The sequence below is a fragment of the Brassica napus genome, chromosome A3 (assembly GCF_020379485.1).
Source record: "Brassica napus cultivar Da-Ae chromosome A3, Da-Ae, whole genome shotgun sequence".
NCBI classification, from domain to species: Eukaryota; Viridiplantae; Streptophyta; class Magnoliopsida; order Brassicales; family Brassicaceae; genus Brassica; species Brassica napus.
In genome coordinates, this window is record NC_063436.1 from 38,429,607 (window position 1) to 38,443,816 (window position 14,210).

A 14,210-nucleotide genomic window follows, 5' to 3' on the forward strand; every position below is an offset into this window, starting at 1 on the left:
TCATGGCTTTTGCACTTTTTTTCATCTGACACCATTTTTGAACTATCGATGGTTTCCAAAATCTCGTTTCTTCTAAGGTGCATCTTTGCACCCACTGCCCAGGTCATATAATTATTTTCCGTAATATTCAGGGCATTATTTCGAGCTTTGTCAAATTCGACATGATAACTGTATTTATAAAATAATAATATAAATATAGTAAATAAGGGAATTTAAATCTATAATTTAAATGCATAAATTAAAGGCATAAAATAAAAGCATAAACTTAAATTGCAGAAATTTAAAGAGCATAAATAAAATCGAGAAGCTTAGCCTACCACATGATCGGAGGAGTCATAGACTGCCATATTGAACATTATTTTTCAAAGTCCGAAGAGACATGGTCTACTATTTTGACTTTTACTTATTTCAACGTCCGAGGAGACTTAGTCTACCATTTTGACCTTTTGTTTTATTTATGGAGGCAAATCCTACCACGTGTTTCTCTGATCGTGAATGCATAGTTTACCATAACGATCAGTCGAGAAAGGCAACGCCTATCATCCAGAAAAATAAACGGAGAAGGCCTAGCCTCTCACTCCGGAACAATAATAAAATTTAAATAAAATACGTATATTGAAATACATAAATTTAAATATTACCTCGGTTGGTTTAAGAACTTTTGGATTGATAAGCTTCGGTTGGTTAGAGTTTCCGGATTAATAGACTTTACCGGTATATGAGAGTTCGAACATGTTGTATAATATAAAAGTGGGAGTGAAATATATATGTATATTATACGTTGGAAACAAAGAGAGAGAAAGAGTGTGATTGGATGAGAAGTGAGTGGAGAGGTGTGTGATAACACGTGAGAAAGAGATGAGAGCTTTATTATTTTCTGTATTATTTTCTTCTTACTTGAGTCATTCAAATAAGAAAGAGAAAGAGCTATTTATAGCCCATCAAAGTAGGTTTAATTTACCGACTCAAAAGAAAAAGATAAAACAATAACACTGACATCTGTATGATGATGCAGCAAGACATTTGATAGGGAGGGGTCCAGTGTCCACTACGTGGCCATATTTGGATAATCATACGTAACAGTAACATTATTAATTAGTGTAATATTGTTTCCTCTATTTAAATTTCAATTGATGATAAACTAAACATTACACAAATGTGATATAACCAACGCCGACGAGAAAAGAACGAGACAAAAAAAAAAAAGAAGAAGAACCTTTCCTAGAAGCTAAAGCAAGCGGACGAATTAAAAGTCCGAGAAAATCATGAACAAAGCTAAGAACTTAACAATATAGATCATATCACACAACAGAGAGAAATATCGTGTAAACTATAAACTGGAAGTACGTTAAATTAGGGGTGGGCACAGAGCGGATATCAGGAATTTTAAGGATATTCGTGATCCACTCCGTTTCCTACGAATAATTGATTTTTGATCCGGATTTGTAACTTTTTGAATATTCGGTTTTCCGGATATCTGCAAATATCTGAATTTTTCCTGGATATCCGATTCGATCCGTAAAAATAATAAAAATTAAAAAAAAAGAAAAAAAAAGAAGAAAATCTGATATAAAATAATAATATTTCTTTAATTTTTTTTAAAAAATGCATACTTTTAAAAAAATTAAAAACTAAAAAATTAATTTAGTGAATAAAAACATTATAAAACTTATATAGAGATATACAAGTATATATATTATATAATTTTAGAAACATATATACATATATATGTATATAACGGATCAGATTATATAACGGATCAGATCGGATGTCCGTTTTTAAAAATATTAGTATTTGTGATTTGCTTCGTCTTTGGCAGATACTAAATTTTGTTATTTGCTTTGATTCGTTAAGTTACGGATATCCGGATTTTTCGGATCAAATCGAAACGAATAATGGATCGAATCAAAATTTACGGATATTTTGCCACCCCTACATTAAATAAGGCCCAAAAACAGTAGTAGTAATTTTTTCCCCAAAATCATCTTAACAAAAGAAGAGATTCTTTCAGATCTCTATTTTTGACTAAAAGGAGATAAGGACCAAAATTTATATGCTAACTTTATATAGTTTCTAACTATAAGGGTTGTAACACATTACTTTTACTGGCCCAATAGGTCCAAACCGAAAATATTATTTGGCCATCTATAAGTTACGGATGAGTATTGTATTACACTAATATTACCCTTTTTTTATTACCCTGATCAGGGGATTATATATCTTCATTTATTTTTCCCTGATCATTTATAATCCTCGTAAAAATACCAGGTCGCTCTGTTTGAGTTTGAAGTCGCGATCGCACATCCGAAGAAGGACAATGATCCTTCTCATGGGTAAGCATACCACATGTAGAACAATGCTTAAATAACTTCTCGTACTTGATTTCGATGGTGACCTCATCTCCATCCTTCGACTCCACTTTCCTTGAGAATTTGAGAGGTTTTCTAGAGTCCACATCAATGAGCATGCTGCCCTCAGCCACATCCAAAGAATCAACATGAACATGGCCTAATCTTGCCCCAATGTTCCTAAGATTTGTATCCGTCCAAAGAGGCAAAGGGAGGCCAATCACTTGAACCTTAAAAGGGACGATCCACGGGTAATCATCATGAACAATGGGTTCCCATCGCACCAGCACAAACATACAGAAGTTGAAATGAAAAGGACCCTGTCGAAGAACAGAGCTGAGATCCTCTTCCGAAGTAAAATTAAGGAGAAACTTCCCATTGCCCAAGTCATTGACCGTAATGCGATCTTCCATACCCCATTGTGATGGCATCTTCTGAAGTAGCTTCTCAACGTTTTGTTTCTTCAGGTTGAGCACCTTCCCAATAAGCGAGAGACTGATAATGGTTGCATCAAATAAAAAAAGGGTTTATTATATATCTTCTGGACCATTGCATAAACAGTTAGAGATATGTTCCATTACACTAATACTCTTTATAGCAGTGCATTATAGCGCTTATTTATGTTGTGCTATGTTTAAGTTTTTAATAGAGTTTTATTTTTGGGAAACGCTACGAATATGTCGTCTTTAAAAAAAATGGTGACGCGTAGAATACATTGCATTACGTATTTTAAAATGCTGTCGAAACTGGAAGCGTGAATAAAAAAATTGAACCGCTTAACACTTAGTGAAATTTTTACTCTCCCTCTCATCTCACTTAGAGAAATTGTTCTTTCTCGAGTTTCAAGAAATTTATCGAGAAAATTGTTGGAGTGAAAACGAGAAGAGATTTCTCAATTGGTTCATTGTTTCTCGACTTTTGATTCATTTGGATCTGCTCTATTTGTAATCGACAAGAATTTCAAAAGCAGCCGAGGATCTAAACCTAGATTTATCAAGTACGCGAAGAAAGTTTTCGACTGAAGGTTTGTATTTGTCTTTGGCTTATCGATTTCATTGTAGATTTAGGGTTTAGAAACTATAATTGGGGGCTCATTGTTTGTTTATGTTTCAATTTGTGGCTTATTGTTTGTTTCTTTGTTTGTTAATTTTGTTTTACTATTTATGTGACTAATTTCAATACTTTCTGATTGGTCTGGGAGCTGTTGCGGGTTTCTTGTAATGGATAAGTCATGTGTTTGGCTTCCGAGGTATGAACTTGTCTACAACATTCTCTCAAAATCTTGAACTTGACTACAACTTTCTGTGCTAATCAAACGTTAATCGTTTTATAAATTTACAGGGCAAGCACTGAGTATGAGAAAGGTGCACGTGCTTTTGTGTATGCATCAGCAAAGAGATTGGGGAATCCTCTGTAGATGTTCTGTCCTTGTATCGGTTGTCGGAACGTGTGTCATAAAACCATAAGCACAGTACTGGATCATTTGGTAATTAAAGGAATGGATCACAAGTACAAGAGAAATGCTTGTTGGAGTATCCATGGAGAGATGAGGACTGAGAAAACAGTTAATGATCAACGTCCTGAGTTAGAAACATATGAGTTGTTTAGATCTGCCTTCTTTGACAATGAAGATAATTCAGAATCCTCGAATAAGGATGAAGAACAGCCTGAAGTTGTTGGAAGTGAAGAAGAACTTCAGTTTAAGAAGAAATTATAGGATGCAGAAACTTCTCTATACCCGGAATGCACAAACTACACCAAAGTTGCAGCAATTATGGGTCTCTACCGCATCAAAGTCAAGAGTGCGATTTCAGAGAATTACTTTGATCAGCTTTTAAGTATGGTTCATGACATGCTTCCCAACGGTAATGTTCTTCCAACATCAACATTTGAGATAAAGAAGTTCTTGAAGATATTTGGTTTTGGATATGATGTCATCCATGCGTGTAAGAATGACTGCATTCTTTACCGGAAAGAGTATGAGGATATGAGTAGCTGCCCAAGATGTAGGGCTTCAAGATGGGAGGTTGATAAGCATTCTGGTGAGACAAAGAATGAGATTCCAGCAAAGATACTCAGGTATTTCCCTATAAAAGAAAGATTCAAGAGGATGTTTAGATCTGAGATGATGTCTACGAATTTGCAATGGCATTTCAGTAAGGCTTCTGAAGATGGAACAATGAGACACCCGGTTGACTTATTGACATGGGCTCAGGTCAATGCTAGATGGCCACTTTTCGCAGCTGAACCAAGAAACCTAAGACTTGGTATATCTACAGATGGGATGAACCCGTTTTCTATTCAAAATACCAAGTATAGCACCTGGCCAGTCTTGTTAGTGAACTACAATATGCCTCCCACGATGTGTATGAAGTCAGAGAACATAATGGTAACCCTTCTGATACCTGGACAAACTGCACCAAGTAACAACATCGATGTTTATCTTGCTGCTTTGATTGATGATCTGAATGATTTGTGGAATGAAGGTATCCAGATATATGACGCATTATCCAAGGAGAATTTCACACTTAAGGCTATACTATTGTGGACTATCAACGACTATCAAGGTTTGGGGACCTTGTCTGGTTGCAAAGTAAAAGGGAAACAAGGATGTAATGTATGTGGGAAGGATACACCTTGTAGGTGGTTGAAGTTTAGTCGTAAGTACGTCTATTTGGGAAATAGGAAACGACTCAGGCCTGGTCATCCTTACCGACACCGAAGAGTTTGGATTGACAACACTGTGGAGAAAGGGACTGCTAATAGAATTCAAACAAGAGCTGAAATATTTGAGCTGCTTAAGGATTATAAGAATGAGTTTGGGAAACCTTTGGAGAAGAAAAGCAAAAGGAAAAGATCAGGTGTGTGTGATGTTGAAGAGCTTACCCATGAAGAATATGAAGAAGACTCTAATCAATGGAGGTGGAAGAAACGTTCTATTCTATTTGATTTACCTTACTGGAAGGTTAGTACTCTATCAAAATAAAAATGTATAAAGGAAATTTAAAATGCATATAATTTTCTAACCAATTTATGTTGCTCTATGTTGAGTTAGGATATGCCGGTGCGTCATAACATCGACGTAATGCATGTGGAAAAGAATGTCTTTGATGCCATTCTTTCCTTTTTGATGCACAATGCTAAGTCAAAAGATGGTGTGAAAGCAAAACAAGATTTGGAGGACATATGGATTCGAAGTAACTTACACACTCAACTACGTGGAAAGAAAACGTATTTACCCCCAGCTGCTAATGAGCTGAGCAAGGAAGAGAAGAAGAGATTCTGCAAGAGATTATCTGAATTCAGAGGACCAGATGGCTACTGTGCGAATATTCCAAACTGTGTCTCACTTGATCATCCTCTGATTGGTGGTCTGAAGTCTCATGATCATCATGTTCTTCTGCATAACTTGTTACCAGCTGCATTGAGAGGGTTGTTGCCAAAAGGACCTAGGACTGCAGTTAGTAGATTATGCAACTTCTTCAGTAGACTATGTCAGCGTGTAGTTGACCAGAGAAGCTAATAACAATGGAGTCTGAGCTTGTGGAGACGATGTGCCAAATAGAGAGGTTTTTTCATCCATCTCTTTTTGATATAATATTCCATCTCCCTATACATCTAGCTAGAGAAGCTCCTTTGGGTGGCCCGGTACACTTTAGATGGATGTATCCATTTGAATGGTACATAGTTATTTTGGTTTTTCTATTTTGTTGTTATATTTGTTATAAGCAAATATATGACAAATTTTGTTTATGATGGACACTTAGGTACATGAAAACACTAAAATCATATGTTAAGAACTTCACAAGGCCAGAAGCATGTATGGCAGAGGGTTACTTTGCAGCTGAATATATTGCTTTTTGTTTGGAGTTTCTCAAAACATCTGTACCAGTTCTAAAGTCTGCAAATCGTAATGAAGATGTTGATTTGGATGAGCATATACTTGAAGGGCGTCCAATTCATAAGGCTGCAGAAGTTACACTATCTGATAAAGAGCTTGACATTGCTCACAGATATGTGTTAATGAACACTGCAGTTGTAAATCCATATGTCGAGTAAGTTTTTATTTTTAGTTAATAATTCTTATTTAATATATGATTGTTGGTTGTTAGTTAATAATTCTAACTCTTTAGATTTCTAAATCAGAATGCATCTTGAAGATTTACAAGATAAGAACGTATGTTGCAGAAGAAATCAAACTCTTTTGTGGAAGTTACATGGTGAACGGTTTTCACAGTGGATAAAAGAAAAGGTATTTACAAAGTTCTCTACACATCTCTTTCTCTTTTACTCAGTATTGAAATTAAAAATGTTAGTCTAATGTTTTTGTTTATATCAGATCCCTAGTAATTCAAAAGAGCTTTCGACCAAGCTAAGATGGTTAGCATTTGGTCCAAGACATAATGCTCAAACCTATAATGGCTATATCATCAATGGACATCGTTTTCACACCGAATGCTTAAAGCGGAAGACTCAGAACAATGGAGTAGCATATGAAGCTATTTTTATATGTAGATCAAGTGTGAAAAATACCAATCACGTGGCAGATGTAGTTTCCTATTTTGGAGTGATACAAGAGATAACATTGTTGGACTACCACATGTTCCAGGTTCCATTATTCAAGTGTAAGTGGGCCAACAAAGGGAATGGTCTCAAGGAAGAAGATGGCTATATGCTTGTGAACTTCAGCATTAACCAAGCAGCATTTCTCCAAGATCCATACATTGTGCCTTCTCAAGCAAAACAAGTGTTTTACTCCAAAGAAAATGACTCAAATTGAAGTGTTGTTATGAGGGCACCTCCAAGAGGGTATCATGAGTTAGAAACCGAAGAAGAGTTCGTAGCTGCGCCAATATCCATCGAAGACAATGATGATCTGGGGAATGAATCTTCTTCTGATGATAGTTTCTGTGTTAGGGCTGATTGTGATGGTCCTAGTAGTTGAATAATTGGGCTAGGTCACTAGGTTTATTAGGTAGTTAGGATTATTAGGTAGTTAGAATTATAGTTTCTGATTGTTTACAATAGTTTCAGGTCAAACATTATGAAGCCGAGAACTGATGCAGCTATGCTTAGCCAAAAAGGCGAAGATGCGAGTGTTGAGCCATGGAACACTCAAAAAAGACGCAGGAGGCTTACTGGTCCAACAGTAGAAGAAACAACAACTGATATGCAGATTGGTACTCAGGAATCTGCATTGGAAGAACATCCTCTTGAACAAAATTCAGAGAAAGAAAACGAAAGAGAATCACCAGAAGACGCAGGAGAAAAACTAGAAAAAGGATACGCAGATGATACGCAGCATCCAACTGAACCAGTCCAAGGTGAGCAGTCAGAGACCAAGACAAAAAGACAAAGAGGGCGCACTAGGATGAGTAAAGTGGCTAAAAACATTGAAGACAAGGTTGAAATTGAATTTATAGGTCTCGATGAACATGTAGGGATGGATCAGTAACACTTTCCTCATTTCTTGGTCCTCTTATGAGAGAGCATGTACCAGTCCTTCTTGGAGATTGGAGACACCTTGATGAACAGACAAAGGATACAATAAGGAAGGAAATTCAAGTATTTTTTTAAAACTGAAAATATAAGAACTCTTTACATAACTTCTACCATTGTGTTAAGTTCTGAAACTTTTGTAGGCGAGGTTCAAAAAGACAGAACATTGGCAAAAAGAAGCCGTGTTAAAGTAGATGGGGTGTATATGGAGGTCTTCAAAGTCAAGGCTTGTTAGTAATGTGTGAGCTGTAGGGAGTATGGAACAAACTTATTAGCTTAAAACCAAGCAATGTTCAATCTGCGTCAGCTTGGATGAATTGGGTGAAGATGAAGAAAGGCAAAGAATTTAAGGTTGTTTAGGTTGAACAAATTTCTAAAAATATGTTTGCATATGGAGAATTCTAATCTTACTGTTTGGTTTTATTTGAAGGTCCAAAGTGACAAATTCAAGGAATTCAAGAGAAAGCAGATTCCTCACACCACTAGTCGCAAGGTAATGGTTCGCTTGGCTCATGAAATGGTATGATTCTGTTACTTCTACTTTCTGGGAAATTGTAATAATGTAATATCCTTTTGTCAATTGTAGAAGAAAAACAGTTCAGACCCCACAAAAGGGACTAGGAGTAAGGTATGGATAGCAGGACATACACATTCAGATGGGAGACCTGTGAGGCATGAGCTTGAAGATACTATTGTTAACATTCTAAATATTTTAGTGTATTATTGTTCTTGTTGTCTGAATCTTTAGTGTCTTATGCTATTACTGTCTTATTTTTGGAAATCAGCAAAAATCAAAACGATTGATATTGCAATGGAATCAACTGACAGTACGAATGTTACCGACGATGCTGTGAGTCAGGTCCTAGGAAAAGACAAACCAGGAAGGATTAGAGGAATGGGCAGAGGAATAACTGCTACGAAGATAGCATTCATGCATGCCAGAGACTCACATGTAATGATGCTTGAAGCTAAACATGCTGAATTGCAGGATACAGATCGTGGTTTGCAGGACGTAGTTCATGGATTAACTGCATCAAAAAGTGTAAGTTAACATCAATTTGGCTTTATAAGTTAGGAAGTTAAAGTTAGAATCATTACTGTTTAACTTTTTCTTTCTCTTTTTCTCTCAGAATCTTGATGGTGTCTCCAATTCTGAGGTCAATGATCTTAGCAAAGGACCTAGGTGTCAGATTTTAGACTGGTGTTCAGTTGATGATGTTGTCATCAGAGAAGGAGAATTCTGCTCATCTGAACCAACATACAAAATTGGATGAATTCCACTTGGTATGCATGTTGGTGCTATTTTAGTTAAGTCTGTTACAAATGAAGAAGCACCTATCTGGAGGCCTACGACATCTGTTACCACACTTGGCCAAGCCATTGGAATGAAAATTGCATGGCATCTTGATAAGCTCATTCTGGATGAAGACTACTCAGCGAATAATAAGACTGATGATTCAACGGTAAGTAAATATGTAAAGATGCTGGAGAATCATGTTGATAACTAATCTAGTGTTTGTTTTGTGTTTTTTTTAAACATGCCTTTGTAGGCTATAGATGCAGAAGGCAATAGAATCCTAATCTATGATTGGTCAAAGGAGGATGTACTTGTTGCTGAGGGTCGTCTCGAGTCAACTGACCCAAATAAACTGGTAAACAACATTCCTTTGGGTCCTAGTGCTGCTATTGTCAAATAGATAGGGTAGTAAATGAAGAAGGTTTTCTATGGAGACCAAATGCGAAGAAGTCGAAGATTTGTGATGCACTCTATGAGAACATCCCATGGCCTATCCATAAGATTCTTACGGCTACTGTATAAGCAAGCAGAGATGAACTGATATCGAAAAGTAGATCACATGCAGTAAGACTCTAAACATTCTCAGTCTTGATTGTTGTTGCTAATTTTCTTCTGTGGCTGAATGATTTGTTGTATGGAATTTCTGTTTAGAGTGCAAGTAACATCTCTAACACCAGCAAGATCGAGAAAAAGAAATGCATCCTCTTAGATTGCAAAGGATCAGGGGAGAAGGTTGTAGAAGGTCGAGTTTTCTCGACTAATTTAGATGATGTAGTTCATTTTGTTCGCTTAGGTTCAATGCAACCAAGATATGGGTTGATATTCCTCTTATTGAAGATGCACCGATTTGGAGAACTAATTCAGAACTTCAAATCATTGCTGATGCTAAAGGAAGTATAGTTGCTTGGCCAAATGACAAACTCCTTTACATATGAATGCTCAAGGAATGTACTTTAAGAAATCTATTATGTTTTTCTTTTAAAAACGTAAAGCTCTTAGTACTTAAAAAAAAAAATTATAAGTTTGTGTTAATTTGTATTATGTACTACTTGGAATATTTGGCGTTTTCCTTGTTTGTTAAATTATTACTTAGGTACACTTGTACATTTCTTAGTTTCAATATAATAACAAAAAATATAAATTATTAAATTCATAAATTATAAATAAACAAAATAAAAGGCTTTTTCCGAAAAACAGTTGCTCAAACAATCAAATCGAAAACCCTAAATGGTTTAGGGTATACAATTTAGGGTATAGTGTTCAATCTTGACACAAATTTCATAATCAAACTAATTTAAAATATAAAATTATATTTTTAAAATAATTATCAAATATGTTTCATCATTCAAAACCTAAATTCTCAACCCATAATATTTTAGGGTATAGAGTTTAGGGTATAGTGTTCAATCTTGACACATAATTCATAAAAAAATCAATAAACTAAAATAAGATTAATTTTAATTAAATTTTGTAACAATAATAACCTGAAATCGAATCTTACAATATTTTTCAATTATTCAAAACCTAAACTCTTTATTTTATCCACTAAGATGGTTAGGGTATACATTTTAGTGCCTAGTGTTTCAATCTTGACAAATATTTCATAAATTATAAATAAAAACATAAAAAAGAATTTTAAAATAGATTGTAATGTTGTTGTGGGAACCGAAATTCGCACTGTCGATTTCCGTTTAAATAAGGAAACTAAGAAAACCCTAGTTTCCCAGAGGACCCGGATATCTGTTAATTACCACACGTCAAGCAATCAGAACACGAGAATAACAACGATAAAAATAAGAAATCGAAAAGAGAGCAAAATAGATCTTATTCCGAATCTGCGTATGAGCGTTACAACAAGGTATAAGCCTGGGCTCGAGAGCTGTCGGCGAGATTCCTAGTTCTAGCAACCCTAAGACGGCTAAACCTAATTGAGTCGCAGCTCGAAATAACAAAAACGGAAAGTTGCCTAAATCGCTCTAAGTGCTAAGTTTGCTCTGAAAAAAGTTCCTCCCTTCTGCTCCTCGCCTAGGACTCCTTATATACTAGCTCCAAGGTCGGTTTACGCTTTTACTCTTCTGCCCTTAAGCCGTCATAGCATAAAAATGGAGATATTCCATTTTTCCCGATCTTCACAATTATCTTCAAAACTTCCGTATTTATCCGCGGAAACTTGACATTTATCCTTCTTCGCGGGCCAAGCGCGAACCATGCTGTGGTTCACGGGCTTTTGGTTAGGAAAAATCGTAGGATGGGCCTCGAGTCGTGTTTTAGGTCCCTTTGGGCCGTCTTCCGACTCGACACGTTTACTACGAGTTTTCCGCGGTTTCTAATCCGCGAAGTTTGATCGATGAATTAGAATAGCGGGAAACATAGACTGAGCTTGCTACGGTCTTCGGGAGATAGCATTCGAAGGTTTGACGAGAATGCAAGGACTGGTGTCGTATCGATGTTCGGAAAGGTTCAATCGCTACACAGCGACCGAACTTTGGCTCGAGCCCGGTCGCTATGTAGCGACCGAGCGAAACGAGTGCTCGGTCGCTACGTAGCGACCGAGCTTTGGCTTGAGCTCGGTCGCTACGTAGCGACCGAGCGGGACGATCGCTCGGTCGCTACGTAGCGACCGAGCTTTGGCTCGAGCTCGGTCGCTACGTAGCGACCGAGCAGGACGATCGCTCGGTCGCTACGTAGCGACCGAGCTTGGCTGAGCTCGGTCGCTACGTAGCGACCGAGCGGGACGATCGCTCGGTCGCTACGTAGCGACCGAGCTTGGCTGAGCTCGGTCGCTACGTAGCGACCGAGCGGGACGATCGCTCGGTCGCTACGTAGCGACCGAGCTTTGGCTCGAGCTCGGTCGCTACGTAGCGACCGAGCGGGACGATCGCTCGGTCGCTACGTAGCGACCGAGCTTGGCTGAGCTCAGTCGCTACGTAGCGACCGAGCTTTGGCTCGAGCTCGGTCGCTACGTAGCGACCGAGCGGGACGATCGCTCGGTCGCTACGTAGCGACCGAGCGGGACGATCACTCGGTCGCTACGTAGCGACCGAGCGGGACGGACGTTCAGTCGCTGCGTAACGACCTGTTTCGAGCTTTCGTCGGACGTCTCGATTCTTTCTTCCGCCAAGCTTTTTCGTAAGGAAGAATCTATTTCGAAAAGTACTCTTCGGAGAAACTCTTATTTTCTTCTTCGAACGTTTTGAATGTTTAAATTTGTCGTAACCGTTTTTGACCCCAACAGTTAGCCCCCCAGCCCGTTAGAGTTGTGACTCTAGCGGGCGGATAGATGACTTTGACAAGGTTAAGTGTATTGGACGAAATTTACAGTTAAAACTCCGCGGAAAAAAGTTGTCGAGGCGACATTCCGAACCCATACTTCTATAAGTAGTGAGCTCTTGTCATTCATTCTCTTCACACCTTTCCTCCTTCATTTTCTTCAAAACCTCTCTAGTTTCATAACTTTCCTTTCAACATGTCTTCCTCCCAAGGTGATAAGAAGGATTCCGACGTCGAGATGGGTGAGGCCACCTCTCTGGCTCCGGTTCCAACTTCTCCGGCGGAAGTGCCGGCTTGTGTTGCCGGTCATCTTTCTTTCCGAGAGAAACTAGTTCGTCGCCAAGCCGAGAAAGAATTGGCTCAGACTGGCTCCGAGTTCCCGTCTTCCTCCGCGCAGGTCGTTGCCCCGTGTCACGGGACCGGCTTCGCGGCTCTTTCCCCGCAAGTCCTACCTGCGGGATCTTCCACGACTCCGATCCTCGTCGAGGACAAAGAGAAGGCCGCTGACTCTATGCCTCCGCCTCCAGCCAGAAAAGAAATCGTTCTGGCATTGCGTGCTCCTAGCGCTGTCCAGGCTACTCAGCCTAAGAGTCGGAAGAGGAAACTGGCCAAGAGCGGTGACGGGGAGACTTCGCAGCGAGGTGGGTCGAGCCTAGCGTCGGGACTTCGCGGAAAGGTTTGTTTCTTGTTTGAATTCTCGATCGTCTGTCGTGCATTCTTTTCATGGACTTAGTCTTAAGAATTTTTTTGTTCGCAGTTCATATCGTTGATCGATGGGATGATCAGCGAATGTGGTTCTGAGACCAGTCGTCTTTCCGGGGAGTTGGTGGAGCTTCAGGGCAGATGGTCCGAAACCGAGGCTATGTTGACGGCTGTCGAGGACTCTCACTCTGCGAAAGTGTCGAAGCTCGAGGTTGCGATAGGAGAGCTTGAGAGGGACCTCGGGAAGACGGCGAGTTCCTTGCTTAAGGAAAAGAAAACCAGGAAGGCCAAATCCTCGGAGGTGCGTCGACTCCAGCGTCAGATCGAGAGTGACGCTGGACTAGCGCGCCGCGGGATCCAAGAGGCTACGGATGCCCTTCGTGCGGAGTTTCAGGCTCGCTTGGCGAAGATTTCTGCTTCCCTGGGTTCCCTCGAGCGTATCCGGAGCAGGGATTTCGCTTTGGCGACGATTGAGGGCGGGATGGCCGTGGTTCGGTCGTTCCAAAGTGAGACTCCCCCGACCTTGGAGGCCGAAGAGGCCCGACTGTCCGGCTGCAAGGGAGATATGGCGGCCGAGGATGGCGATTTCGATCTCATCCTGGCCGACCTAAAATCCGCTTGCTTCCTTCCGACGTGTCCAGAAGACCCAGAGGGGAAAGATCCGATGGTCGGAGAGAACGGAAGCGACGTGGCTCCAGGCTCGGACGAGGCGGCGGGTGAAGAGGGAGCGTAAGTTCTGAGGGTGACTTGGGTTAGATCTCTTGCGAGAGATTTGTTTTTTTTTTTTATGTCTTTATGCTTCGGCCTTGAACGGCCTTGTTTGTATTTCGGGACTGGCCGTGTGTGGCTTTGAATCCCTGCCGCTCCGCGGCTTTATGGTATGATAATCGGATAACGTTTTTTATGAATTTGTGAATAGTGGGGAGGAAGGTGATGAGTTGTCGTCTCATATCCTTCTTCGATTGTGAAATGTTTTATTCGAGACCTGTTTCGAGAGTTCTTCCGCGAGATGTGAACTCTGCGGGGGCGCTGAAGGTATCGAACGTAAACATAGAGGCGTGGTTTAAGAATCTCTTATCTTTTGATATCATGCC

General features: G+C 39.5%; 1 protein-coding gene across 1 annotated transcript; it reads left to right on the top strand.

Annotated features, from left to right (window-relative positions):
• Positions 1-4,122: 4,122 nt before the first annotated feature.
• Positions 4,123-5,871, top strand: LOC125607287. The gene is made up of 2 exons (XM_048777195.1): positions 4,123-5,313; positions 5,404-5,871. Exons 1-2 carry the CDS (start codon positions 4,123-4,125, stop codon positions 5,869-5,871), a joined length of 1,659 nt encoding a protein of 552 aa, XP_048633152.1.
• Positions 5,872-14,210: the final 8,339 nt, after the last annotated feature.

Bases quoted from the DNA above. Each gene is read 5' to 3' on its own strand.
- LOC125607287 (XM_048777195.1), top strand. From the start codon at position 4,123: ATGGGTCTCTACCGCATCAAAGTCAAGAGTGCGATTTCAGAGAATTAC. The intron at 5,314-5,403 runs GTTAGTACTCTA...ATGTTGAGTTAG, and splicing joins TTGATTTACCTTACTGGAAG to GATATGCCGGTGCGTCATAA.